At 35.3% G+C, this 26,053-nt stretch overlaps 1 protein-coding gene across 4 annotated transcripts in view; it reads left to right on the top strand.

Annotated features, from left to right (window-relative positions):
• The window catches only part of USP34 (ubiquitin specific peptidase 34), a 276,477-nt gene that overhangs the window by 219,878 nt on the left and 30,546 nt on the right, over positions 1-26,053 (top strand). For all 4 annotated transcript variants that reach the window (XM_053589538.1, XM_053589537.1, XM_053589535.1 and 1 more), the window contains exons 49-65: positions 929-1,101; positions 4,673-4,826; positions 6,294-6,372; positions 8,645-8,698; positions 8,816-8,911; positions 12,934-12,998; positions 13,094-13,169; positions 13,262-13,309; positions 13,439-13,504; positions 15,663-15,743; positions 18,760-18,845; positions 19,906-20,074; positions 20,171-20,245; positions 21,883-22,034; positions 25,613-25,661; positions 25,745-25,849; positions 25,930-25,974. In XM_053589538.1, the coding sequence (XP_053445513.1) occupies positions 929-1,101; positions 4,673-4,826; positions 6,294-6,372; positions 8,645-8,698; positions 8,816-8,911; positions 12,934-12,998; positions 13,094-13,169; positions 13,262-13,309; positions 13,439-13,504; positions 15,663-15,743; positions 18,760-18,845; positions 19,906-20,074; positions 20,171-20,245; positions 21,883-22,034; positions 25,613-25,661; positions 25,745-25,849; positions 25,930-25,974 (1,573 nt within the window). The remainder of the gene's footprint in view (positions 1-928; positions 1,102-4,672; positions 4,827-6,293; positions 6,373-8,644; positions 8,699-8,815; positions 8,912-12,933; positions 12,999-13,093; positions 13,170-13,261; positions 13,310-13,438; positions 13,505-15,662; positions 15,744-18,759; positions 18,846-19,905; positions 20,075-20,170; positions 20,246-21,882; positions 22,035-25,612; positions 25,662-25,744; positions 25,850-25,929; positions 25,975-26,053) is intronic.

Raw genomic sequence — 26,053 nt, 5'->3', positions numbered from 1 at the left:
AAATGGAAAATTCCAGAAATAAGCAATTCATAAGTTTTAAATTATACACCATTTGGAGTAGTGTGCAAAATCTTGTGTATCCCCTTTGTCCATCATACATCCATGCTGTATAGGCATTCTGCCTATTAGTCACTTGGTAGCCCTGTTGGTTACTTCTGCAGTATTACAGTGTTTATGTTCAAGAAACCCTTATTTTACTTAATAATGGTTCAAAAGCATAATAGTGATGATGCTGGCAATTGAGACATGCCAGAGAGAAAAGTCCTTTCATGTGCTGAGATATGTGGTAAGAATGAATCTTATTTTTTCTTTCCTTTTTTTTTTTTTTTTTTTTTGAGACAGTCTCACTTTGTTGCTGTAGAATGCAGTGGTATTACAGCTCACAACAACCTCAACCTCTTGGGCTCAAGCGATTCTCTTGCCTCAGCCTCCCATGTAGGTGGGACTACAGGTGTCCCTCAAAACACCCAGCTATTTTTAGAGATGAGGTCTTGCACTGGCTCTGACTGGTCTCGAACCAGTGAGCTCAGGCAGTCCTCCCGCCTCAGCCTCCCAAAGTGCTAGAATTACAGGTGTGAGCCACCACACCCGACCCATTGTAAGAATGAATCTTATGTGAAATTGTAAGCAGTATATAGTTATGATTGTTCTATTTTATTATTAATCTCTTACCATGCCCAATTTATAAATTAAACTTTGCCATAAGTATATATAGGAAAAAACGTAGTATATATAGTGTTCAGTACTGTCTGCAATTTTAGGCATACATTGGGGTTCTTGGACCATAGACCACATAAATTGGGTGGCTGCTATACTTCTTGTTTACTCTGAATTGAATATTGAAATAGATATGCCATAAATGTAATACAACCAACTAAAGTATTTTTAAAATAAATTTTTAATAACTTTTTTTGTTGTTGCCTTTCAGAGCATGTTTTAAGAAATTGCCCCGCATTCTAAGTTTTAATACTATGAGATATACGTTTAATATGGTTACGATGATGAAAGAGAAAGTAAATACACACTTTTCCTTCCCATTACGTTTGGATATGACACCTTATACAGAAGATTTTCTTATGGGAAAGAGTGACAGGAAAGAAGGTAATTTTCTGTCTGTTTTTCTTATTTATATTTATTATAAATCTCCATAACAAAACAGTCATGAAGTTGTAATCAACTACACAGTTAACAGAAAAATTAAATTGAATCTTAGGAGAGTGTTTTTAAAGACAGTGTGGCCAATTAGCTAAAAGTATCTGCTAAGACTGGTCTAGGCATTCTTGCAGGTGCTACAGACATAGTAGTGAATAAGGTAAACAAACATGATCATTCTCCTTATGGAGCTTAATATAGTTGCGTAAGTCTTATATTGAAAATAAAAGTATGATGTGTTGTCAAACAGAACAGTGAATGCACATAGGTTTGATGGAATTAGAGCTTTCATGAGCTTTTTTTTATTTAAGCAGAGGTGTGAAACATAAGTAAGAGATTAAGGGATGAGCTCTTAGGTGGGAAGGTGGGGGAATATTGGTTGATACAGTGGTCAAAAGACAGTGATTGGAACACTTCATTTATATGCTATATTTAAATTTTTTATCTTTATTCAATGTATAACCATTAGACGATTTTTTAAGCAGGGAGCTGATATAACCAGGTGGGCATTTGAAAACATTTATTCTGACAATAGCAGTAGAAATGAATTAGAGGATGATGAAAGGAGTGTGGGGCAGCCGTTAAAACACACAGAGAAGATGGTGGCTTAGGTGGAACTACTAGTAGAAATGGGGGAGACATGTATGGAACTAATGTCTTGATTGATTGAATGAATAAATGAATCCAATAAAAAGTTACTGAACATCTTTCCACTGTGTAATTTACACTGTTCTTATGATACTGAGAATACAGTGAAACAAAGAACATGATCTGTGCTCTCATGAAGCTTACATTTTAGTTGTTCTGCTACTAATGAGAAGAAAAAGAACCCAGAATGACTCAGGTTTCAGATTTGAGCAGATGAGTGAATAAATAGGGTTAGGATGTTAAAGAAGGAATAGTTCCAATAAGAACAGGATTAAAATAATCTACAACATAGAAGGTCTTGATTATCTTTATTAGAGCAGTTTCATTTGAGTGTTGTAATAGTAAGGGAAGCAGGTTGCATTGAGTTAAATAGTACTTGGTTCATAAGTAAGTACTTCCAAATTGTTATTTGTTATTTTCTTTTTTTTTTTTAAGCTGTCACCCTGGGTAGAGTACTGTGGCATCACAGCTCACAGCAACCTCTAACTCTTGGGCTTAAGTGATTCTCTTGCCTCACCTTCCCATGTAGCTGGGACCATAGGCACCCACCACAACACCCAGCTATTTTTTGTTGTTGTTGCAGTTGTCATTGTTGTTTTAGCTGGCCTGGGCCAGGTTCGAACCCGCCAGCCTCGGTGTATGTGGCTGGTGCCCTACCCACTGAGTTATGGGCACCACCCAAATTGTTATTTTCTTAACACCACCTGGCTTACAAACTTCTGGATATATACCTCAAAGACCAGGGGCATAAGGAATGGAAATACCCCGTTTCCCCGAAAATAAGACAGTGACTTATTTTAAGGTGTGCTCCCAAAGATGCGCTAGGTCTTATTTTCAGGGGACGTCTTAGCTTTCCTGCAAGTAGGTCTTATTTTCGGAGGATGTCTTATTTTCAGGAAAACGGGGTAGGTGAGAGAATAACATAGAAAGGGCCTACATCTTGCCTCTTCCATTCTTCTTTAGGAAGAAGTTGGATTTTACATAAAAAATAAGGGTGCTGGCAATGTTTTATTTGTATACAAATTTCTGCAGTCAGGGTGCAATGGCTCATGCCTGTAATCCTAGCACTGTGGGAGGCCAAGGCCAGAGGATGCCTTGAGCTCAAGAGTTCAAGACCAGCCTAAGCAAGAGCCAGACCCCATGTCTACTAAAAATAGAAAAAATTAGCCAGGTGTTGTGGGGGCCTATAGTCCTAGCTACTTGGGAGGCTGAGGTTACACTTTGAACCCAAGAGTTTGGGGTTGCTGTGAGCTAAGCTGACACCAAGGCGCTCTAGCTTAGGCAGCAGAGTGAGCTTCTGTCTCAGAGAAAGTTCTGCAGATTTAAATTTTAAAGGTTTAAAAGAAGCCACTATACTATTAGTAAAACTTTAGAAAAGAGAGCCATGTTTTAATTTTTAATTCCACGCTTGGCGCTTAATTAGTATCCAGTAAATGTTTTTACTCATTCAATGAGAGATGAGGAGGAAACAATTATTGCAGGCTATTCTTTCAAGAGAAGAACATACTCTTTCTTTGTAGAGAGGAGAGAAGATAGTAACTGTACTATATAAGGAGTACAGAGCTACTGGAAGGAATTTTCCTAGTTAAGCTTTGAGTATATTTGTAAATTGCAGAAAATGGCTGAATAGAGATGACAGGTAAAATTAAGAAGTGGGCATTGAATGTACATCCTACTTTTCAGACCTCTTATTAAACCATTTGGAAAATTATAGCAGGACTTCCCAATAGCTGTGGTTCATTTTATTTTTTATGATATTTCCATATAGGGAGGCAGCATAAATGCATGCCAAGATAAAAGAATTTGTTAGGCCATAAGCAATTCTAGAATTCAGATCCTAGCACTGCCTCCATTAGCATAGCCACTATTTTCATGTTGTCGCCCATTTCCTTCATTCCCCCTAATTCTCACTTCCCTTTGCAGTTAATAGACCGTGGGCTTAAATCAACCACATCTCCTCTGATTTCCTTGCTCCTAGTTCTACTTTTTTTCCCTTCTATATGGTGGTTGGTAATACAAATTATAAATTGTATTTCTTCAAACTTATTGGACCATTGTGTAACTTTTTCCTTAGTATCTTTGGTTAATTTGGAGTTTAAATTGGGGAGGATGGGAAGTGTGTCTTTTATTTATTTTGTATCTACACAAAGGTCCTAATACATAGTGTTATTAGCTGATGTACATTTGATGGGATGCTACCAGTACAGTGTTCCATTTTCCTTAATGTGAGTTTAAAAGACAGAAATGTATTAATGCCTTTTCAGGTCTTATATTTGTTTGCTCCTGATAAAGATAAAATTGAATGAAGCATTTTATACTACCTCTTTCAAAACACTAGTCAGATTAAATAAGATACTTGATTTTGTTTGTTTGTTTGTTTTGAGACAAAGTCTCACTATGTCACCCTTGGTAGAATACTGTGGCGTCACAGCTCACAGCAACCTCTAACTCTTGGACTTAAGCGATTCTCTTGCCTCAGCCTCCCAAGTAGCTGGGAGGCTACAGGTGCCCGCCACAAGGCCCAGCTATTTTTTTGTTGTTGTTGTTGTAGTTGTTGTTTAGCTGCCCCAGACCAGGATCCAATCCTCCAGCCTCAGTGCATGTGGCTAGCACTGTAACCACTGTGCTATGGGTGCTGAGTCAAGATATTTGATATTTTATATTAACATATGATATTTAGGTTGTCCAATTAGTCCACATGGTTATTTTTCCAGTGTTTGATATAACATGTATCTGACAATTGTAGGCTGTAGAGTTGTTTTGTACTTAGTATCTGTGCCTAGTTCTAAAAATAAAATATCTAATTAATTGATTTTAAGATTGTCGCCGTGCAGTATTCAAAATTGTTTCCATTTTATATAAATCATTTTAGGTTTTAAGGAAGTAGGTGATCATTCACAAGACACAGAAAGTTATGAGTATGACTTGATAGGAGTGACAGTTCATACAGGAACAGCAGATGGTGGACACTATTATAGTTTCATCAGAGATATCGTCAATCCACATGCTTATAAAAACAATAAATGGTGAGTTTTAAGTATTTTTTCTCTTGGATTTTTAAAGACTTCTGTATTTAAGGTCTAAGTTTATAATAGTTGTCTCTTCAGATAGGTTTTTAGTTTTCTAAAAACTTACTATAAAAGTAGGAAAATGGGCAGACAATATTTTTAAATGAAGATGACTTTTGAAAGACGATATGAATCTGTTCTTAAACTTACGGCTTTCTGAAGTCTTTAAGAATTTGAATAGCATCAGCTTCCCTCAAAAATATGAACACATAAATTTTTGTATACAACTTTAGGAAAGTCATAGAATTCCAAAATTTACCTTATCTTTTCATTCATTCAAGAGCTATTTACAGCGTATCATCTGTTGGGTGGCCACAAAGTCCTTATATATTCCAGTTAGATGTTATCTACATGGTCTACCTTACTTTTTCCCTCCCATACATGTTCTTGTTATCTTTTATCAAGTTGGAAGTCATTGTAGATGAGTCCCTAATGGCTGTTTTTTTATTCTTAGATAGGGCCTGGTATGTACAAACTATATGCATGCTAGGCACCGTTCTAAATGTTGAAAAATATGGCTTTGAAGAAAATGTATAATTGTTAATTGATTTGCAGTTAAGAGTTATTTCTCATTCCTCAGCCATCATGTCTATGGAGTCTTTTACTTTTTTAATCCATTTCAGTATTTTTTGTAAGTATATTTTGAATCGTTTTTTATAATAATTTTTTTTTTTTTTAAGATAGTCTCAAGCTGTTGCCCTTGGGCAGAGTGCCATGGCATCACAGCTCACAGCAACCTCAAACTCTTGGGCGTAAGCGATTCTCTTGCCTCAGCCTCTCAAGTAGTTGGACTACAGGCGCCCGCCACAGTGCCCGGCTATCTTTTGGTTGTAGTTGTCATTGTTGTTTGGCAGCCCTGGGCTGGATTTGAACCCTCCAGCTCTGGTATATGTGGCTGACACCCTAGCTGCTGACCTACAGGCACCGAGCCTATAATAAATTTTGAAATAGTATTTTTATCTTTGATAACTAGTTCTCACATGTCTTTTTTGTTGTTTTGCTTTGTTTTGTCTAGCAGGCCTGAGCCAGGTTCGAATCCACCAGCCTTGGTGTATGTGGCCTGCGCCCTAACCACTGAGCTAGCTACAGGCACCCAGGCAGTTCTCACATTTCTTATTTTTTCTGTCTCATATCTTTACATGTTATATTTAAGCAAACTTTTATTCCTTGTTTTTATGAGTTCTTTTGTGAATCTTAGTTTGTAATGGATCTTTTAGATTTTTAAGGTGGTTATAATTATTTTACAAAATTACATTTTCAATTTCTAATAGATTAGAGGTATAAAAGCAAGATCTTAGAATTTACCTCATAAAATAATAATTTATTTGTAACATATTGGCGTATAATCTAATTATTTAAAATATAAACACATAATAGAGATATTCAGTAATACATACTTGATCAGTACAATATGCTTTATTTTAGGTATCTTTTTAATGACGCTGAGGTAAAACCTTTTGATTCTGCTCAGCTTGCCTCTGAATGTTTTGGTGGAGAGATGACGGTAAGTTTTAATCAGAAATTATAAATGGTTTGAGCCGGACGCAGTGGCTCACGCCTGTAATCCTAACACTTTGGGAGGCCAAAGCGGGTAGGTTGTTTGAGCTCACAAGTTTGAGACCACTCTGAACAAAAGTGAGACCCTCATTTCTACTAAAAATAGGGGTAAAAGAAAAAACTGAGGCAAGAGGATCACTTGAGCCCGATTTGGAGGTTGCTATGAGCTATGAAACCATAGTACTTTACCCAGGGTGAAATCTTTAGACTCTGTCTCAAGAAAAAGAAAAAAAAAAGGAAATTATAAATGGTTTGTAACTAATGCTTTGTCATATCATAAAATCCATATAGCAGAGTCACTTAACTTTTAATTGCCGTGATAAAATCTAGTATTTACTGGAAGTTTAGTATGTTAACAGTATACACTAGACACTAGGACATTTTTGTTATTTCTGCCTTGAGCAGTCTTAAGAATGTAAGACATACAGTTAAAAAGCTAAATAAAAGTACAAGAATTAGATCACAGTGGCATGAGAATTATGATTGGATAAATTATTTACTCAGTGAGTTATGTGAGACTAGAAGAAAAAGAAATTGCTCTTTATTGACTTAATCTGAATATTTTGGCAAGAATGTTGGCTTAAGCTAAACTTTAAAGAATTATTCTTCAGTATTAAGCTGTCATGAAGTTTCTTTTTAATAAAACATTTTTTTTAAAGAATCAATCTTTAGTGCTTTTTACAACAACAATCTGGCTAATATAAGTTAATAAGGATCCAAAAAGAACATCTTTATTATATAATTAATAGGACATAAAAGAAAGCAATTAGAAGGCAATCAGAAAGTTTTTTTTATTTAATAGCCATGTGATTATGAAATAATCATTCATAGTTGGATTTTACACCTGATCTTAGCCAAAAGGCCAAGAAGTAATACACATTCTTGATTTTAGTGAAGGACTTCCTCATTACTTCTTGGTGCTTGTCTACTATTCTGAAAGGAAAGGGAGTAATGGTCTAACTGCAAGCAATTTGGCAACAGGTAGATAGGAAAGTAAATATTTAGTTACTTTCTGTAACTAAACCAGTTGCATCTGCAGTTGTTATTCCTAGAACATTTCCTTAAAAAATATAAGGAAGAAAAGCAACTTTGCAGATTTCTTTTTAAAAATAGTTTTTCAAATTGTAGGTCCATTTTATTTTCTTACTCTTCTATATATTTTATGGTACTTTTTGGGGAAAATGTTTTGAATCTTTGTTTTAAAAAAATTTCTGCTCTTAACATTATTACCCATAATGCTGTCTATCTGTGTCCCTTGTTTACCACCCCTCCAGTCACATCACAACATAATCAGAGTTCTTCAGAATTACCAATAGAATCTTCATCTCCCTGCTCATTAGGAGATAGTGCTTCAGTTCTTAGAAGCCCCACCACTGAACTCTTCTTATTTCACCTGCCCACTTGCCTTTATGTGAGGCTGAGGCAAGAGAAATGCTAGAGCCCAGGAGTCTGTGGTTGCTGTGAGCTATGATGCTACAGCACTCTACGGGGGGTGACAAAGTAAGACTCTGTCTCCAAAAAATAAAATAAATTACAGCTTCATACTGGTGAAATTATTTGTGTTTCTCATAATGTTGCTGAGAATGAACAGTTTAAGTTCAATTTTTAATTTCCATTTATTTATCACATTTACAAAAACTAAAACCAGGCCAGTTCTTTCCTTATAACACCTTTTTTGTTTGTTTTATTTTGTTATAGTAAAGTTTTGTGTCTCAGTTTTATAGTATTCCCTATCTAAAAGACTAAAAAAAAAATTTTAAGTATAAAAACGATACCATATGTGGTAGGAGATGTTGGCCAAATCTGTGAAATATATAGGATATTTATGGATGCAATGCTATTTGAAAAGTATTTATGGGTGGTGCCTGTGGCTCAGTGGGTAGGGCGCTGGCCCCATATACCAAGGGTGGCGTGTTCAAACCCAGCCCTGGCCAAACTGCAACAAAAAAATAACTGGGCTTTGTGGCGGGCACCTGTAGTCCTGGCTACTCAGGAGGCTGAGGCAAGAGAATCACCTAAGCCCAGGAGTTGGAGGTTGTTGTGAATTGTGTGACGCCACAGCACTCTACCGAAGGTGATAAAGTGAGACTCTGTCTCTAAAAAAAAAAAAAGTATTTACAAAGTTACCTTGACCTCTCTTTATGTATATAGATAATAGCTGACTGTACTCATTTTTTGAAGAAGTAAAGCTTTTTATTTTGTTTTTTTATTTTAAACAGACCAAGACCTATGATTCTGTTACAGATAAATTTATGGATTTTTCTTTCGAAAAGGTAAGCATTTCTTTTATATAAAAACAACTCTATTGTTTTCTTTTCTTCAGCTTTGTTCATTTTTAGAATTATACCTTGTCAAAATGAAAATCTACCTCTTTTTCTTGCCTCTTAAAGACACACAGTGCTTATATGCTGTTTTACAAACGCATGGAACCAGAAGAAGAAAATGGCAGAGAATACAAATTTGATGTTTCGTCAGAGTTGCTAGAGGTATAAATTCAATTGACTTGAGCAATAGTTTAAAAGTATGTTTAGGTATTTATGTAAAGAATACTATTAATGTAAGAATAGGCAATACAACATTAAGATCCAGAGTAGACTTTGAGAGTATTTAACAAATAATGTGGGTAATGTGGACATATGTGAATGAAAAATGAATGAGAGTAAAGGGAATGGAAAATAATTATCACTGAAAAAGAAGAAAGTAAGAAAAGTCAGAGTTGATGGAATCAAGATGAGCTTACAAGTAACTTATGTTGGATCTTCTTCTTAGACTGGGTGATGGCATACTAGAATTCCTTCTGTTGTGTTTTATGATACAAACACATACACTTGAGCATACAGTATATTTGAAATGATTTAAAATGTATTTTAGGCAGCATGCACTGGCTCCCACCTGTAATCCCAGCTTTGGGAGGCCAAAGTGAGAAGATCCTTTGAGGATGAGACCTCATCTCTGCAAAAAATTTAAAATATAGTTGGATGTGGTGGCACATGCCTATAGTTCCAGCTGCTCAGGAGTCTGAGACGTGAGGATCCCTTGAACCCAGGCATTTGAGGCTGTAATGAGCTATGATCACACCATTGCACTCCAGTCTGTGTGATAAAACATGACCTTGTCTCTAAAAATATATAAGTAAATAAAACATGTATTAAAAGATAAACAGGAGGCAAACATGGTGGCTCATACCTATAATCCAAGCACTTTGGGAGACCAAGGCAGAAGGATACATTGAGGCCAGAAGTTCATGGCCAGCCAGGGCCACATAATAAGACCCCCTCCCTACCCCATCTCTAAAAACATTTAAATATTAGCTGCATGTGGTGTGGTGTGCCTATAATCCCAGCTATTCAGGAGGCTGAGACTGGATGATGGCTTAAAACCCTATCGGAGGTTGCAGTAAGTTATGACAATGCCACTGCACTATGTAGCCCAGGCAACAGAGTAAAATCCTGCTTTGGGAAGAAAAAAGGGGGGGAGGGGTTCTTGTTTGTAATAATGAGGCTTTCTTTGTTTCATAATCTAGCAAATGATAATAGTACATTATTAAGTAAATAACACAATTTATGTTGTGTCAATGTTATGAACTCACTCAGCCAAAGGTATAAAAGTAAACCTTCTCCACAAAGGGATACCTGTTTAAAATGAATTCTTCTATCCAGATAATTCAGCTTTTACTGTCTGAATTAAAAAAAATGTATATATTTTTTTTGTACTGTTGCAGGGCCTGTGGCTCAAGGAGTAGGGCGCCAGTCCCATATGCCGGAGGTGGCGGGTTCAAACCCAGCCCCGGCCAAAAAAAAAAAGTCTTAAAACTGACTGGGTTTTCCCAAATACTTTTAACTGGTATCTTGCCTACCCATGTGTTAATTGTAAAAAGCCAAGAATATTAAATTTTCTTAATTCCTTGAGTTGGATTTATTAGCAGAATTACTACTACTGATTATAGGTGCCTTCATTCGAACTTGAAGCTTTCTAAGTCTGCCTGTACAAAAATAATACATAATGTCAACCAGAACACTGAAGTAAAATGAAATTTTAAATAAAACCTTGATGTATATTGTTTATTTACATCAGTATTTCTCAAACTTTTTTGTCTCAAGACTCTATTTTCTTAAAGGTTATTGACGACCTTTTTGGTTTTTTTTTTTTGCAGTTTTTGGCCAGGGCTGGGTTTGAACCTACCACCTCTGGCGTATGGGGCTGGCGCCCTACTCATTTGAGCCACAGGCGCCGCCCCTTTTTTTTTTAATGTGGGTTTTAATGTGATTATCTCTAACAATATATACTATATTAAGAATTAAAACAACATTACTTCTCAGCCTTTTGGCTAAGATCGAGGACAGGAATTAAAACACAGATTTAAAACTTTGTTTAAACTTTGCCTTATGTTAATACAGCTATCTGACTTTTTTTTTTTTTTTTTTTTGTGGTTTTTGGCCGGGGCTGGGTTTGAACCTGCCACGGCATATGGGACTGGTGCCCTACTCCTTGAGCCACAGGCGCCACCCCAGCTATCTGACTTTTTTAAATTTTTAAAGTATTAAGGGGGTTCGATGAATCATTTTTGTAGTGCTTGAGTCACAGCTGTAGGTTTGCCCATCACCTAAATGGTGTTCGTTTTACCCATTAGGTAGGTATTTGTCCCTCCCCTTCTGCCCCTTACCCCCTTCTCAGTTTCCACTGAGTTTTATTTCCAGCTGTGCACATGTGCTCATTGGTTAGTTCCAATTTAATAATGAATAAATGTGGTGTTTGTTTTTCCAATCTTGAGATACTTTACTTCAGAGAATGGTCTCTAGTTCCATCAAAATTATTATTTTTTCTTTTCTGTTTTTTTTTTTTTTTTAATTAAATCATAGCTGTGTACATTAATGCAATAATGGGGCACAATGTGCTGGTTTTATATACCATTTGAAATAATTTCATCAAACTGGTTAACCATCAGAATTGTAAAATTTTTTAATTCATATAAAAATAAACCCATTATATGCTAACATAATATTTTATAAATAATATATATTTTTCTGAATGAAATAATTCTGTGAGAAAAGTGGCTCTGTTTTACATTTTTTGGAAGTTTTTTTTTTTTTTTTTTTAATTTTAGTTTAACAGAAAATAGTTGGATTCTCATATATAACACCTGGTTCTGACTTAGTATAGCAGGCTAGGGAGACAAGTAGAGGTAATTGAAAATCTTTAGTGGAAAATGAAAGATAAGCAACTTTATTTCATTTCAAAATGAAGCTACATCAGGCGGCGCCTGTGGCTCAAGGAGTAGGGTGCCAGTCCCATATGCCGGAGGTGGCAGGTTCAAACCTAGCCCCAGCCGAAAACCAAAAAAAAGATAAACAAAATGAAGCTACATCTAAACTTCTAGGCCGGATGCAGTGGCTCATGCTTCTAATCCTAGCATTCTGGGAGACCGAGGTGGGTGGATTGCTTGAGCTCACAAGTTCAAGACCAGCCTGAGCAAAAGCAAGACCCAGTCTGTACTAAAAATAGAAGAACTGAGGCAAGAGGATTGCTTGAGCCCAAGAGTTGGAGGTTGCTGTGAGCTATGATGCCGTAGCATTCTACCAGGGTGACAGCTGGAGACTCTGTCTCTAAATAAATAAATAAAAATAAACTTCCAAAACATAGGAGTATAATGTAAGACAGTAAAGCAAATAATCAAAACATCTAGATAAAAGTAATGTTGTGGAACTGACAGAGTTGTATGTTTAAGTTATTCAGAGAGGTAAAGGAAGACAAACACTCCCAGAGGCCTACCTAATGTCAGAAATAATTATTTTTCATTGTTTTTATGAAGTAAACAAAATCACCTCTAGTTTAGGTCTGCAAATCTGAATTAATTTTTTTATTTTTTCAGCTTTTGAACTTAACCTTTTCTATTATAACCTATTCTTACCAAATGCAATGTGACTTAAATGTTTTATTCATTTATGTGCTTACTGTTCAGACAGATAGGATGCCAGAGTTCTTTCAAAATCTTTATAGGCTCAGCACCTGTGGCTCAAGCGGCTAAGGCGCCAGCCACATAACACCTGAGCTAGCGAGTTCGAATCCAGCCCAGGCCCACCAACAACAATGATGGCTGCAACCAAAAAATAGCCAGGCATTTTGGCAGGCGCCTTTAGTCCCAGCTACTTGGGAGTCAGAGGCAGGAGAATTGCTTGAGCCCAGGAGTTGGAGGTTGCTGTGAGCTGTGATGCCACGGCACTCTACCCAGGGTGACAGCTTGAGGCTCTGTCTCAAAAAAAAAAAAAAATTATAAATACATTAAAAACCCTATGATTATTTGAGGTAGCCAGATACTTAATGATTAAATTAGAATACACTTAATAACTGCATAAAAGTAGTTAATAAAAGGAGGAATGAATTTTAGTGCATGTATTTTTTGTTACTGTTATGGTTTTTAAGAGAATTTTTTTTTTTAATCTAAAAAATACTGATAAAATGTAATGAAGTAAGCTTCTTTCTGATGATCTGTTGACATTTTTCTTTTCAGTGGATTTGGCATGATAACATGCAGTTTCTCCAAGACAAAAATATTTTTGAACATACATATTTTGGGTACGTTTGGTAAATTTAGTAGATTTTTTTTTACATATTTTTTAAAAATCCTGTTCTGTAAAATTTTTAAATCATTCATTCTTTTTTAATTCTAGGTTTATGTGGCAGTTGTGTAGTTGTATTCCCAGTACATTACCAGATCCCAAAGCTGTGTCCCTAATGACAGCAAAGGTAATAAATAAATAAACTTTAGATAATTTTGTTAAAATGTATTACTTTAAAATAATTAAATTTTTTTTGCTTAATTTTATTTTTTCTCATAGTTAAGCACTTCCTTTGTCCTAGAGACATTTATTCATTCAAAAGAAAAGGTATGTGTTTCATATTGTGGATTTTTGTATCATTTATGGTATTTATAGATATCTTTTGGAGTTTTTTTTCTTTTTGGTTCAAAAGTCATTATGCCTTTACTGACTTTCTTTTTCTTTTTTTTTTTTAAGCCCACAATGCTTCAGTGGATCGAACTATTGACCAAACAATTTAATAACAGTCAAGCAGCTTGTGAGGTGAGGTGCCTATTCAACAAATAGTACCTAGATCATTTTGTTTTTTTTATTCTTAACTGAAATGCTTTAGTATTGTTTTATCTCTTTTAAATTATAAGAGGGGGCCTATTAAATTGACTCTAAAAGTATTTCGATGATTATAATTTATGTATCAAATTCATTACACTGATTAAATAATTGATTATTTTAGAATCTGTGAGGGTTTTCCCCTACATTTAATGGAAGAAAAAATTATAGAAAATTCAAAAGACTCTTCCAGATATTTCTTAACTACTTTTGTTTTTGTTCTCCAGCTTTATTGAGGTATAATTGACAAATAAAATTTGCATATATTCAAGGTATACAATGAGATGATTTATGTACCATGTACATTGTGAAATGATTACCACAGTCAAATTAATTAATACTTTTATCACCATGTAATTTCGTGTATAATACTTTAAATGATAAAATACTAATAATTATAATCATGAAGATATACATAAAATTTCCAGGGTTCATTTTATAGCTGAAACTTTGTACTCCTTGGCCAACATCTCCCCATTTCCTCCACCCCCTTTTGAATGCAATTGGAAAATATTTAAAAAACACCTATCACCATGCATGCACACACACAACCCATACATCCCAATAGATCAATTCATGTTCAATTTTATATCCCCACATTTTGAGAGAGATGCATCCATAAGGATAATCTCTTCACAGGTACCCACAACTCAGTTGTATTTTGCCATCTTAATATTTGTAATTTTCGATTAGCAACCAAAGGTTTGTGAACCTACCTAGGAATGTAAGTCTATGAATTTTCTAGAGGTAGAAGATGGCACCATACAACAGATGAAATTATATAGTTCAAGATTTTTTTACTTATTTATTCTGCCTTGTAGTAATAGAATAAGGGAATCTGATCATCAGAAATTTCAAGCATAAAAATAAAACTTTTTAAAACTTCATGATGAAAATTTGTAAGCAAACACAAAAGTAGAAAGATACAGTGAACTATCATGTTACTGTTAAACAAATAAAAGCATTATTTTATTCTTTTTCATCTGTTGCTATCCCCCCATGCCTTTTTTTCAGCTGAAGTGTTTTAAAGCAAACCCAGATACCATATAATGCACCCATAAACGGTATATATTTATAACAGGTGAAAACTTTTAAAATACATATATAACCACAATTCCACTCCTGATAAAATTAGAAGCAATTTCTTGATATCAACTAATACACATTCATTTTCCTCTAATTATATAAAAAAATTTTTTCTTCAGTTGGTTTATTTAAAATAGTGTTCAGATAAGGTCCGTGTTTTGCATTTGTTTGTCTTTTAAATCTCTGTTCATCTATACTAGTTACTTTCTTTTTCTCCATGCCATTTTGTGTCATTTGTTCTGCAGGATTTCCCACATGTTGTCTTGACTGATTGTATCTTCCTAATGTTGCTTAACGTGTTCCTCTGTTCCTTCCTTACTCATAACCGTTTACTAGATCCACAGTGTTGATTAGATCATAATTTGTTTCTAAATAGAAATAAAATGAATTGGTTGAGTGTTGGCTCATGCCTATAATCCTAGCACTTTGGGAGGCCAAGGCAGTAGATTGTTTGAGCTCACCCAGTTGAGACCAGCCTAAGCAAGACCATCTCAAAAAAAAAAAAAAAAAATTAGCCAGACTTTGTGTGGTGGGTGCCTGCAGTCTTAGCTACTAAGGAGACTGAGGTAAGAGGATCACTTGAGCCCCAGAGTTTGAAGTTGCTGTGAGCCAAGACGCCATGGCACTCTACCAGCGGTGACAATATAAGACTCTGTCTCAAAAAAAAAAAAAAGAAAGAAAATAAATCATACTCTGATCTTATTAGTAAGAACAAAAAATTCTGCAGTGTGATGTTTATAAGGGAAATGGTATTTCATTTTGTTGTAATAAGGACCTTAGGCTCCCATCGTGCCAGTTGGTGTACTGTGATATAAGCGACACCTGTGGAGTTGTATAATGAGATGACTTTCATTATGATTATAGATTTTGGATTTTCTAATACTTGAGAGTGTTTTGATAAGAACTTAAATTATGGAACATTAACTAGAAGTAAAACCCTGTGTGATTTTATACCATTTAACAAATACTGGATAAACATTAAAAGTCATGCTCTGATTTCTTACAGTGGTTTTTAGACCGTATGGCTGATGATGACTGGTGGCCAATGCAAATACTAATTAAGTGCCCTAATCAAATTGTGAGACAGGTAAGAAAAAACATATTCAAAAAGAATTATTTGAGTAAATGGCTTTCAATTTAATTGCTCTAAATTTGCCTGTGAACATGTCTTATTCTAGCTAGCACTGCAAATAGTTTGAAAAGATCTATCTCCTATCATAAGTCATTCTGCTCTCGTTTTCATTAGGTTCTTTTAACATCAACTGTCACTCGAATCAAGAGGTTAAAATTATGTACACTTCTTGCATATAAGAAGATGGGCTATAACTCCCTCTTCTTCCAGATACTACTCTGGACGCTTTAAAAGTTGAACTGATTCTTTTTTTACATCCTTAGATATTCTGATCATGGTAGGGTACTGTGATAGCCCAGAAAAGTTAAACAAAGCCTTTCAGCCAGAGACCCCATCTTCCAGTAATTCCCATCTTCCAATAATTCACCAAAATGACAGAGACAAAGGGAAAAAAGAGAGGCACCTAACTCCCTTTTCCAGGCCTTGTAGAAAACATGGAATTGTTCCTTTGGCCACATATATGGGAATCTACATGAAAAGTGATATTGTAGACATCAAGGAAATGGGTACTGTTCAAAAAGGCATGCCACACAAATGTTATTGTGGCAAAACTGGAAGTCTACAATGTTACCCCGCATGCTGTTGGCATTGTTGTAAATAAACAAGTTAAGGGCAAGATTCTTGCCAAGAGGATTAATATTCATATTGAGCATACTCTAAGCTAAAATAGCTTCCTAAAATGTGTTAAGGAAAATGATCAGAAAAGAAAGCCAAAGATAAAGGTACCTGGGTTCAACTGAATCTTCAGCCTGCTCCCCACAAAGAAGCACACTTTCTAAGAACCAATGGAAAGGAGCCTGAGCTGCCAGAACCTATTCCCTATGAATCCATGTCATAATAGGTGTGCCACATTGCACTTACGAGAGCCAGTGGGAAGGGGTTTAAGGTACTAGAACCTATATTCCTTATGAATTCATGGCATTATAGACATAGCACGCTTTGTCACAGCCAATAGAAAGGACTCTGAGCTGCTGGAACCTCTTCCCTGTAAATTCATGACATAATAGGTGTAAAAAATAAAAAGATGGTGTAAAAACGAAAAGAAGAAAAGTTATTGGGTCATATAACAGTTTAGACTTAGTCAAAGATACGAGTTATGTTCTAATGTAACTCGTATCTTTGACTAAGTCTAAACTGTTATATGAACCAATTTGTTTTCCTTAACTCACTGGAAAAATTAGACAATTAAAACATTAATCTGGGCTCGGCACCCATAGCACACTGGTTACGGTGCCAGCCACATGCACTGAGGGTGGCGGGTTCGAACCCAGCCCAGGCCAACTAAATAACTGCAACAAAAAAAATAGCTGGGCGTTGCGGTGGGTACCTGTAGTCCCAGCTACTTGGGAGGCTGAGGCAAAAAGAATCACTTAAGCCCAAGAGTTGTGAGCTGTGATGCCACAGCACTCTACCCAAGGGCAAGATAGTAACACTCTGTCTCAAAAAAAAAATAAATAAATAAAAAGTAAATCTAAATTATGCCACTTTGCAGCTTTTATTGAGATATAATTCTTAACACTACAAAATTCACTCAAGCCTTTCAAAGTATAAAGTTTAGTAACCATCACCACTATCTAATTTTAGAATATTTGTCACCCCAAAAAGACCTCAGCCCCTGATAGCTACTCCCTCTTTTATCTTCTCCCTTTCCCTTAGTCCCTGACAGCCACTAGCCTCTTCTCTGTCTCTGGATTTGCCTATTTCACATGAGTAGAATCATACAGCGTATGGTCTTTTATGACTTGCTGCTTTGATTTAACTTTCTTTTCATGATTTATAGCATGTTATAGCATGTATCCATATTTCATTTCCTTTTTTTGCCAAATAATATTTCAATGGGTATACCACATTATGTTTATCTGTTTATCAGTTGATGAACATTTGAGGTGTTTTTACTTTTTGGGTATTTTGAATGATGGTGCTATGAGCATTCAATACAAATTTTTGTTTGGACATTTATTTTCATTCCTTTTGGGTGTATACTGTAAAGTAGAATTGCTGGGTCATTTGGTCCCTCTGTGTTTAACAATTTTAAACCACCAAACTGTTTTTCATAGTAACAATACCCTTTTACTTTTCCCCTAGTGATAAATGAAGGTTCCAGTTTTACCACATCTTCTTAATCACTTGCTATTGTCTTTTTATTTCAGCCACACTAGTGGATATGGAGTTGTATCCTATTATGGTTTGGGTTTGCATTTCACAAATAACTAACTGTTAAATATTTTTTCTTATTACTGGTTTCTATATGTTTAGAGAATCCTCAGTCTTTTTTTTTTGAGACAGTCTCACTATGTCGCCCTCAGTAGAGTGCCATGGCATCATCATAGCTCATAGCAACCTCAAACTCTTGGGCTCAAGTGATTTTCTTGCCTCAGCCTCCCAAGTAGCTGGTACTACAGGTGTCTGCCACAAGGCCCAGCTATTTTTTTTTTTTTTTTGTAATTGTTGTTTGGCAGGCCCGGGTCAGGTTTGAATCCACCAACCCTGGTGTATGTGACCGGTACCCTAGCCTGCTGAGCTATAGGTGCTGAGCCTCCTCAGTCATTTTTAATCCATATTTCTTTTTGATAAACTTAAATTAATTTCTTTCTCCTAGCTGTTGATTCTGTGACAAGTAACTGTTCTGCTCTGCTTCACTTCTCTGTAGAAGATAGATGCTAGATTTTCTTTTCTCTGTATCTCCACTAGCATAGTGGAACTTTGTTTTGGTAATCTGTGTTACTGAAACCTGTAGTTTGTTAAGGTTTTTTATTCATTGTCACAAAACCGAATCTTGTTTTCTATGCTAACTTTGCCTTTGAGGTGTAGACTATAATTGAGACTCCAATAAAGCTTTAGAATATCAAAAGATAATCTTTGTGCAAAATATAAGTGGGTGGCAGAGAATTTTGAATCATGTCAACTTTTCAGTGGTATCTTTTTGATTTGATGTGAGTTGGCTCTTGGGTTGTTCCTTTTTTATTGACAGATGTTTCAGCGTTTATGTATCCATGTGATTCAGAGACTTAGACCAGTACATGCTCATCTCTATCTACAGCCAGGAATGGAAGATGGGTAAGAATTGTATTTTTAAGTTTTGTGATGATCTGCCTACAAAATATTATAAGTGTCCACATTGGAATATGTAGTTTTTGTTTTTGTTTTTGTTTTTTTGCAGTTTTTGGCCGGGGCTGGGTTTGAACACACCACCTCCGGCATACAGGGCCAGTGCCCTATTCCTTTGAGCCACAGGTTGATGCCTTAGATTTTTCTTTTTTAATTAATTTTTTTGTTGTTGTTGTTTTGAGACAGAACCTCAAGCTGTCACCCTGGGTAGAGTGCTGTGGCATGACAGCTCATAACAACCTCCAACTCCTGGGCTCCAGAGATTCTTCTGCCTCCGCCTCCCAAGTAGCTGGGACTACAGGTGCCCTCCAGAATGCCCAGCTATTTTTTGGTTGCAGCCGTCACTGTTGTTTGGCAGGCTGGGGCTGGATTCGAACCCACCAGCTCAGGTGTATGTGGCTGGCGCCTTAGCTGCTTGAACCACAAGTGCTGGGCCAATTAATTTTTTTTTTTTTTTTTTTTTGAGACAGAGTCTCACTTTGTCACCCTCTGTAGTGTGCTGTGGCATCATAGCTCACAGCAACCTCAAACTCTTAGGCTCAAACAATCCTCTTGTGTCAGCCTCCCAAGTAGCTGGGGCTACAGGTGCCTGCTGCAAAGCTCGGCTATTTTTAGAGACAGGACCTTGCTCTAGCTCCAACTGGTCTTGAACTCCTGACCTCAAGCATTTCACCTGCCTCAGCCTCCCAGAGTGTGAGGATTATAGGCATGAGCCACCGCACCTGGCCTAGATTCTTCTTTTTAAAAATAATCTATAATATACTGCAAGTCATGTAGAGAAAACTATTTTTGTTTTATGTTTAAATAAGTACATCTGCAAAATTTTCCACAAATCTTTTGGTTTGTATTGATTTAGCCAGTCACTGTAATAGAAATTCAGCTCCTTGTATTATTAATTATCACAAAGATAACAGAGCTTTATTTGGGTTTTTTTAAATAATTTTTCTCCCAAACAGTATCCGTTCCCAAATTCATACATTCTCTAAGATCTATTTAATTAACTTTTCAGGTCAGATGATATGGATGCCTCAGTAGAAGATATTGGTGGTCGTTCTTGTGTCACTCGATTTGTGAGAACTCTGTTATTAATTATGGAACATGGTGTGAAACCTCACAGTAAACATCTTACAGAATATTTTGCCTTCCTTTACGAATTTGCTAAAATGGGTGAAGAAGAGGTAAGGCTATATCTTGTTTATTTATTGGATGATATGCCTATTTTCAGTATTTAGAACTTAATTATTTTTATTTTCTATTTTTAAATCAATTTTTAGAGCCAATTTTTGCTTTCGTTGCAAGCCATATCCACAATGGTACACTTTTACATGGGAACAAAAGGACCTGAAAACGTAAGTACAATTTTGTCTTGTATTAGGGATTTAAAAGCCATGTCTTCAGTAGTTTACATCATACAAAGTCATGAGATATTAGAATCCCTTAAAATTCCTAAGGTTGGTTTGTGTTTTTAATGTAATTTTAATGAATATAGCAAGAAAAAAAAATCTGAGTAATAAAAGTCACTGGTAAGGACCTAGAACAAAGCAACTAAGCATATGCAAACTGGTCACCACCTACTTTAGAGGTCTTATCAACAGTATATTGTTTTGATGGACATTTTGATGGTCATATTTTTAAGCCCTTTGCTTTTAAGCTTACCAGACACTTTCAAAAATTTAAGTTGCTTGCATATTAATATTAAAATACATTTATACTATCTTTTAACAACCACATTGTATTGTATCATCTATTTGTACTCTTGTTTGTTTTTTTTTTTAACTATTAGAGATAGATACTATTTTTATCTCTATTTGGCAGATGAAGTTCTTGATTCTTAGAGAAATTAATTAGATCACAGTGAGCTGGGATTTGAGCTATTTTTTTCTTTTTCTTTTTCTTTTTTTTTTTTTTTGAGGCATAGTCTCAAGTTGTCACCTCGGGTAGAGTGCCAGAGTGTCATAGTTCACAACAACCTCCAACTCTTGGGCTCAAGCGATCCTCTTCTCTCAGTTTTTCTATTTTTAGTGGAGATGGGGGTCTCGGTTTTGCTCAGGCTGGTCTCGAACTCATGAGCTCCAGCAATCCACCTGCCTCAGCCTCCCAGAGTGCTAGGATTACAGGCATGACCATCCCGCCCAGCCTGAGCTAAAATTCTTAACCACTGTTATAATGCTTCATAGAATATACACTGATAATATTTAATTCTAGCCTATAGGGCTACTTGTTTTTCCTGCTTTCTTTTTGCTTTATTAGGTCATAAAATCTTTTCAGTCTCTTGAATTTCAAAGCCCAAGTGAGTATCTCTTTGAAATACTTACTATTTGGATTATCTCAAAACTACAAATAAGGGCTCAGTGGTTAGGGCACCGGCTACATACACCAGGGCTGGCCGGTTTGAACTCAGCTCGGGCCTGCTAAACAACATTGACAACTACAACAACAACAACAACAACAAAAATAGCCACGTGTTGTGGCAGGCTCCTGTAGTCCCAGCTACTTGGGAGGCTGAGGCAAGAGAATTGCTTAAGCCCAAGAGTTTGAGGTTGCTGTGAACCGTGATGTCACAGCATTCTACCGAGGGTGACATAATGAGACTCTGTCTTGGGGGTGGTGATGGGGAATTACAAATAAGGATTTCTTTTGTATAACTGGTATTTTTATTAAATAGGAAATATCGTTGTATTATACTCATAATGTTTGATCGTGATTTATCTTCCAATGAGCTTCCTTATTAGAACAAAGAAATTATTAAAGGAGGTAAATAGGCAGTGCTGAGAATTATTCTTTATAAATCTCCCAGTTTGGTCTAACATTGTCCTGAATATGGTTTAGACTATGTTTTACATTAGTTGGGCCTTTGTATGATTGTTTTTTGTGATACATTTTCTTGCCATTATTTACCCTGGGTTGTTATGTAAAAACAAGTTGTTTATTTTCAAAATTACATTAAAATTACTACGTTATTAAAATTGAATTTTGTTCTCTTTAGCCTCAAGTTGAAGTATTATCAGAGGAAGAAGGGGAAGAGGAAGAAGAGGAAGAAGATATCCTTTCTTTGGCAGAAGAAAAATACAGGCCAGCTGCCCTTGAAAAGATGATAGCTTTAGTTGCTCTTTTGGTTGAACAGTCTCGCTCAGAAAGGTGAAATGTTTCAACATTCAAAATGCTTAAAGCATGTTTGGCTTTAATTCTTTTTCACATAATAGTTTCACTATTAATTCACTAGCTTTTATTACATAATTAACACCACTGTTCATCAACTCTTGTGTCATAGAATTTCAGTCTATTCTACCAAACTTCTACTTTGTCTCTGAGTTATTTTAGGAATAGTCATTGAAGAAATATTCAGTAAAATGTCTAACAAAATTATATGTGCTTTCATTTTTTAACCTAACACCTCCACTTTTAGGAATCTGTCCCAAAAATACAGAAAGATACATAGGTAGAGCTGTTTGTTCGAACAGTTTTTCTAATAGCAAAAGACTAGAAACGGCCAGATGTCCATCAAAATGAAACTATTGACAAAAAACAACATCCACTCAAAAGAGTACTCTGTAGCTAAAAAAAAAAAAAGGAAATACGGAATTTACATGTACTACCATGGAGAAATCTTCAGGGTGTATTACGAAGTAAAAAAAGTGCAGAAAAGTGTATGTTGTATGCTACTTTTTAAGAAAGAGGAACCTGTGAGAGAGAGTATGTGTGTACAACCAATCTTCATTATTCATGGGTTTGCCATTTGCAGATTCACCTACTTACTGAAATTTACTTGAATGCCAACATTGACCCTGGGAGTGTTTGCAGTCATTCACAAAGACGTGTATGTGCGGGATGGCAAAAAATTTAAGTTGATGGACAAATACTTTTCTAGTTGAGGGCAAACAAAGCTACAATTTGATTTCTTGTTTTGGTTTTCATATTGTAAACAAATGTACTTTATGTGATATACACTGTGAAAAATTTTTATGCTTTTCACTTGTTATTACTGTTTAAAATGGCCCTTAGCCAGGTGTCATGGCATATGCCTATAGTTTCAGCTACTCAAGAAGCTGAGGTGGGAGGATTGCTTGAATCCAGGAGTTTGAGGCTAAGTGAATTATGATCATGCCTGTGAATAACAAGTGCACTCTAGCCTGGCCAACAGCGAGACTCCACTTCTAAAAAAAATTAAATGGCTCTCAAGCGTAGTGCTATGGTGCTGTTTAGTGTTTCTAAGCTCCAGAAGGCTATGGTGTGCCTTAACAGAGAAAATGTATGTGGTAGATAAATTTCAGTAATACTGTTGTCCATGAGTTCAATGTTAATGAGTCAATAATATGTGTTAAATAAGGTGTTTTTAAACAGAAACACCCATAAAATAAGGTAATATATTTATCAGTTGGTGAACATGTTGTGACAAGAGCCTGTGAGGCTCTGTATCTTAATCCTGTAATTCCTCTAGGAGCAATGATTCGATATATGTTAATTCAGTGTTTGGAGAATTTTATAGAACACAACTACCACAAATATCAAGAATTGACTATAAATAAAAATCTTTAAAAAAAAATGGTTTCCAGTGGCTAGGGGAAGAACAACAGGGTGGAGGGAATGGGAATGGAAGCTTGACAAGTTTAATTTTGGAATCATGTAAATGTATCTGTAAGTAAATGAGTTAATAAAAAGCAGTTCCTAAAAATCAAAAGCACAACGAAATAAGACGAACCTAACTATATATTAATCAGGTGGCATAGCCACCAAAAAGGAGTTAAATTCAGAACACATTAACTATATGTTCCTGGTGGGATGTACATGAAAGACAAAGAGAACTGCAAAATTATCTTAAAATGTTTAAGTAATTATGTTGTTAGAAATTTAATTAGAATTATATAATGTATATATTAGAGAATAAAGCAAATAAGTAGCTGTTCTCATTAGAACCCAAGATTTTCAGTGGAAAGAAGAAAGATATAAAATTGCATTATTTGTACATAATTTCTTCAAAACTGAATTTGACTTGGAAATATCAGTGTGAATTCATAGTTTATTTTGTCTTAAGCACACAGAAAATGTAGTATTTACCTCTTTTCTGAAAAGGCCTGGAAACCCTGTACAACCCAGAAATAATGAGAATCCCTGGCATCTAGATTGTGGTCTCTAGATCTCATTTTCCACTGGAAAAATTTAGATTCCTTGGGAAAATGACCTATCCAGGTCTTGGGAAAGAAATGAATGAAAAGCCTGGAATGTTTTGTCTTTTTTGAAAACAAGGTAGTTATTTTAGATTACTTGAGGTCATGTTAAAAGGGCTCAAACCAGCGTACAGGAGGTTTCTAATGGTTATAGATGGAAAAGGTTGAGCATCAATAATTGCAGTGGACTGTGGAACACATCAAAGATGTTTAAATCTGTGAACTTAGAATACTGCCTAAAAAGATTATTAAAAACATTGGCAACCTTTAGAGTGTACTAGGTAATCAAATCATTATTTTGAAAACTGATAAATACTGGAAGTAATATCAAGCATTTATTCTATCTACAAGAAGTGTATGTACCTCTTGGCAACCAAATGGTGGTTGAGAGGAAGTTTCATCATAGAGATATTCAAGCTAATAAATAAGCAGAAATGATTGGAATTAGAATATCACTATTTTGCAACCCCCAGTGAAATAAAGGATCTGGGCAACAATGATTGTTGGCTGAAAACCTTACAAAAAGACTAAACCTTCGTTGTATGCCTCCTGATGAAAGTCCACATCACCACCCACAAAATATCCATGATTGAAAAATCAAACCTAGGTCTGATCAAGCCTCTAAATTTAACTACTGATTTACAGGAAATACAAGGACAGAGAAACATGTTAAACCACCACTACAAGGATTATCGACAGTAAAATACAAATGTGGGAAACTGTATAGAACAGATAACATGCTTTCTTTAACAGATAAATTGCCAAGATGAAAACAAAGTTGGAGGAGAAGTCAGTAGATAAAAAGATTTAAGAGACATTTCAACCAATTGTAACAAAAGACTTTCTCGGGTCCTGAATCAAGCAAAATAACTAAAAATTTTTTAGAAACTTGAATACATTTTTACGCTGGATATTGTATTATAGTAAGGAATTGTTGACTTCTTTTAGTCTAATAATAGTATTATAGTTATGTTTTTGAAATTTATCTTTTAGTAATACTGAGATTTATGGATTAAATAATAAAAAACATGTAGTTTGCCTCAGAGTAATCCCTGTTGAGTGGGTGGGGGTACAGATGAAGCAAAATTAGTTATGATTTTGGTAAATTTGAAGCTGAGTGATGTGATCTTATACAATTCTATTATCTATCTGAAATTCTCTATATTAAGTTAAATTCTCAGTGATTTTAAATGGGGAGGAGAAACTGATTTCTTAACAGTCCTTTTTTTTTCTTTTTTCTCTTTTTTTCCAAAAAATTTCATGTCAAAAAACAGCTCTCTAAGCAAAATTAGACCTATCTAGTATTTTAATACATTAAAATATTGAGTTAGTTAAATGGAAATAAAGTAGATCTGGACTTGCATTTACCAATCCTTGGAAAAATTGCCTAAAAGATGTTTTAACAAGCAAATCTAACAAGTAAAATAGTCAATCATTTTATGATGGCAGATTGGTACAGTTATAATTAATTTTGATGTTTATCATGATATAGATAGCCACAAAGTAATACAGGGAGAAGAAAAACTTATTTCCACTAATATTTTCTTTTAGGCATTTGACATTATCACAGACTGACATGGCAGCATTAACAGGAGGAAAGGTAATACCTTCTCTAATATTAGATAATTTGATCATCACCAAAGTAATAACAGTTCCTAAATAAACAACTTTTGCTTTTAACAGGGATTTCCATTCCTGTTTCAACATATTCGTGATGGCATCAATATAAGACAAACTTGTAATTTGATTTTCAGCCTGTGTCGATACAATAATCGACTTGCAGAACATGTAAGTTCTAAGAAAGAGTCTCAAAAGATTTTTGGTAATTTAAAAAAGAATATCCTGAAATTCTTCTTTTTCTGTTTTAGATTGTATCTATGCTTTTCACATCAATAGCAAAGTTGACTCCTGAGGTATGTAAACATTAGTTGGTGTTGTTAAACCTATTGTCAGGGCTAGGCACATGGCTCATGGCTATCATCCTAGCACTCT

Source organism: Nycticebus coucang, chromosome 4 (genome assembly GCF_027406575.1).
Source record: "Nycticebus coucang isolate mNycCou1 chromosome 4, mNycCou1.pri, whole genome shotgun sequence".
Lineage (NCBI taxonomy): Eukaryota > Metazoa > Chordata > Mammalia > Primates > Lorisidae > Nycticebus > Nycticebus coucang.
The sequence above is the reverse complement of the archived record's forward strand: the minus strand, read 5'-3'. Positions and strand labels throughout refer to the sequence as shown.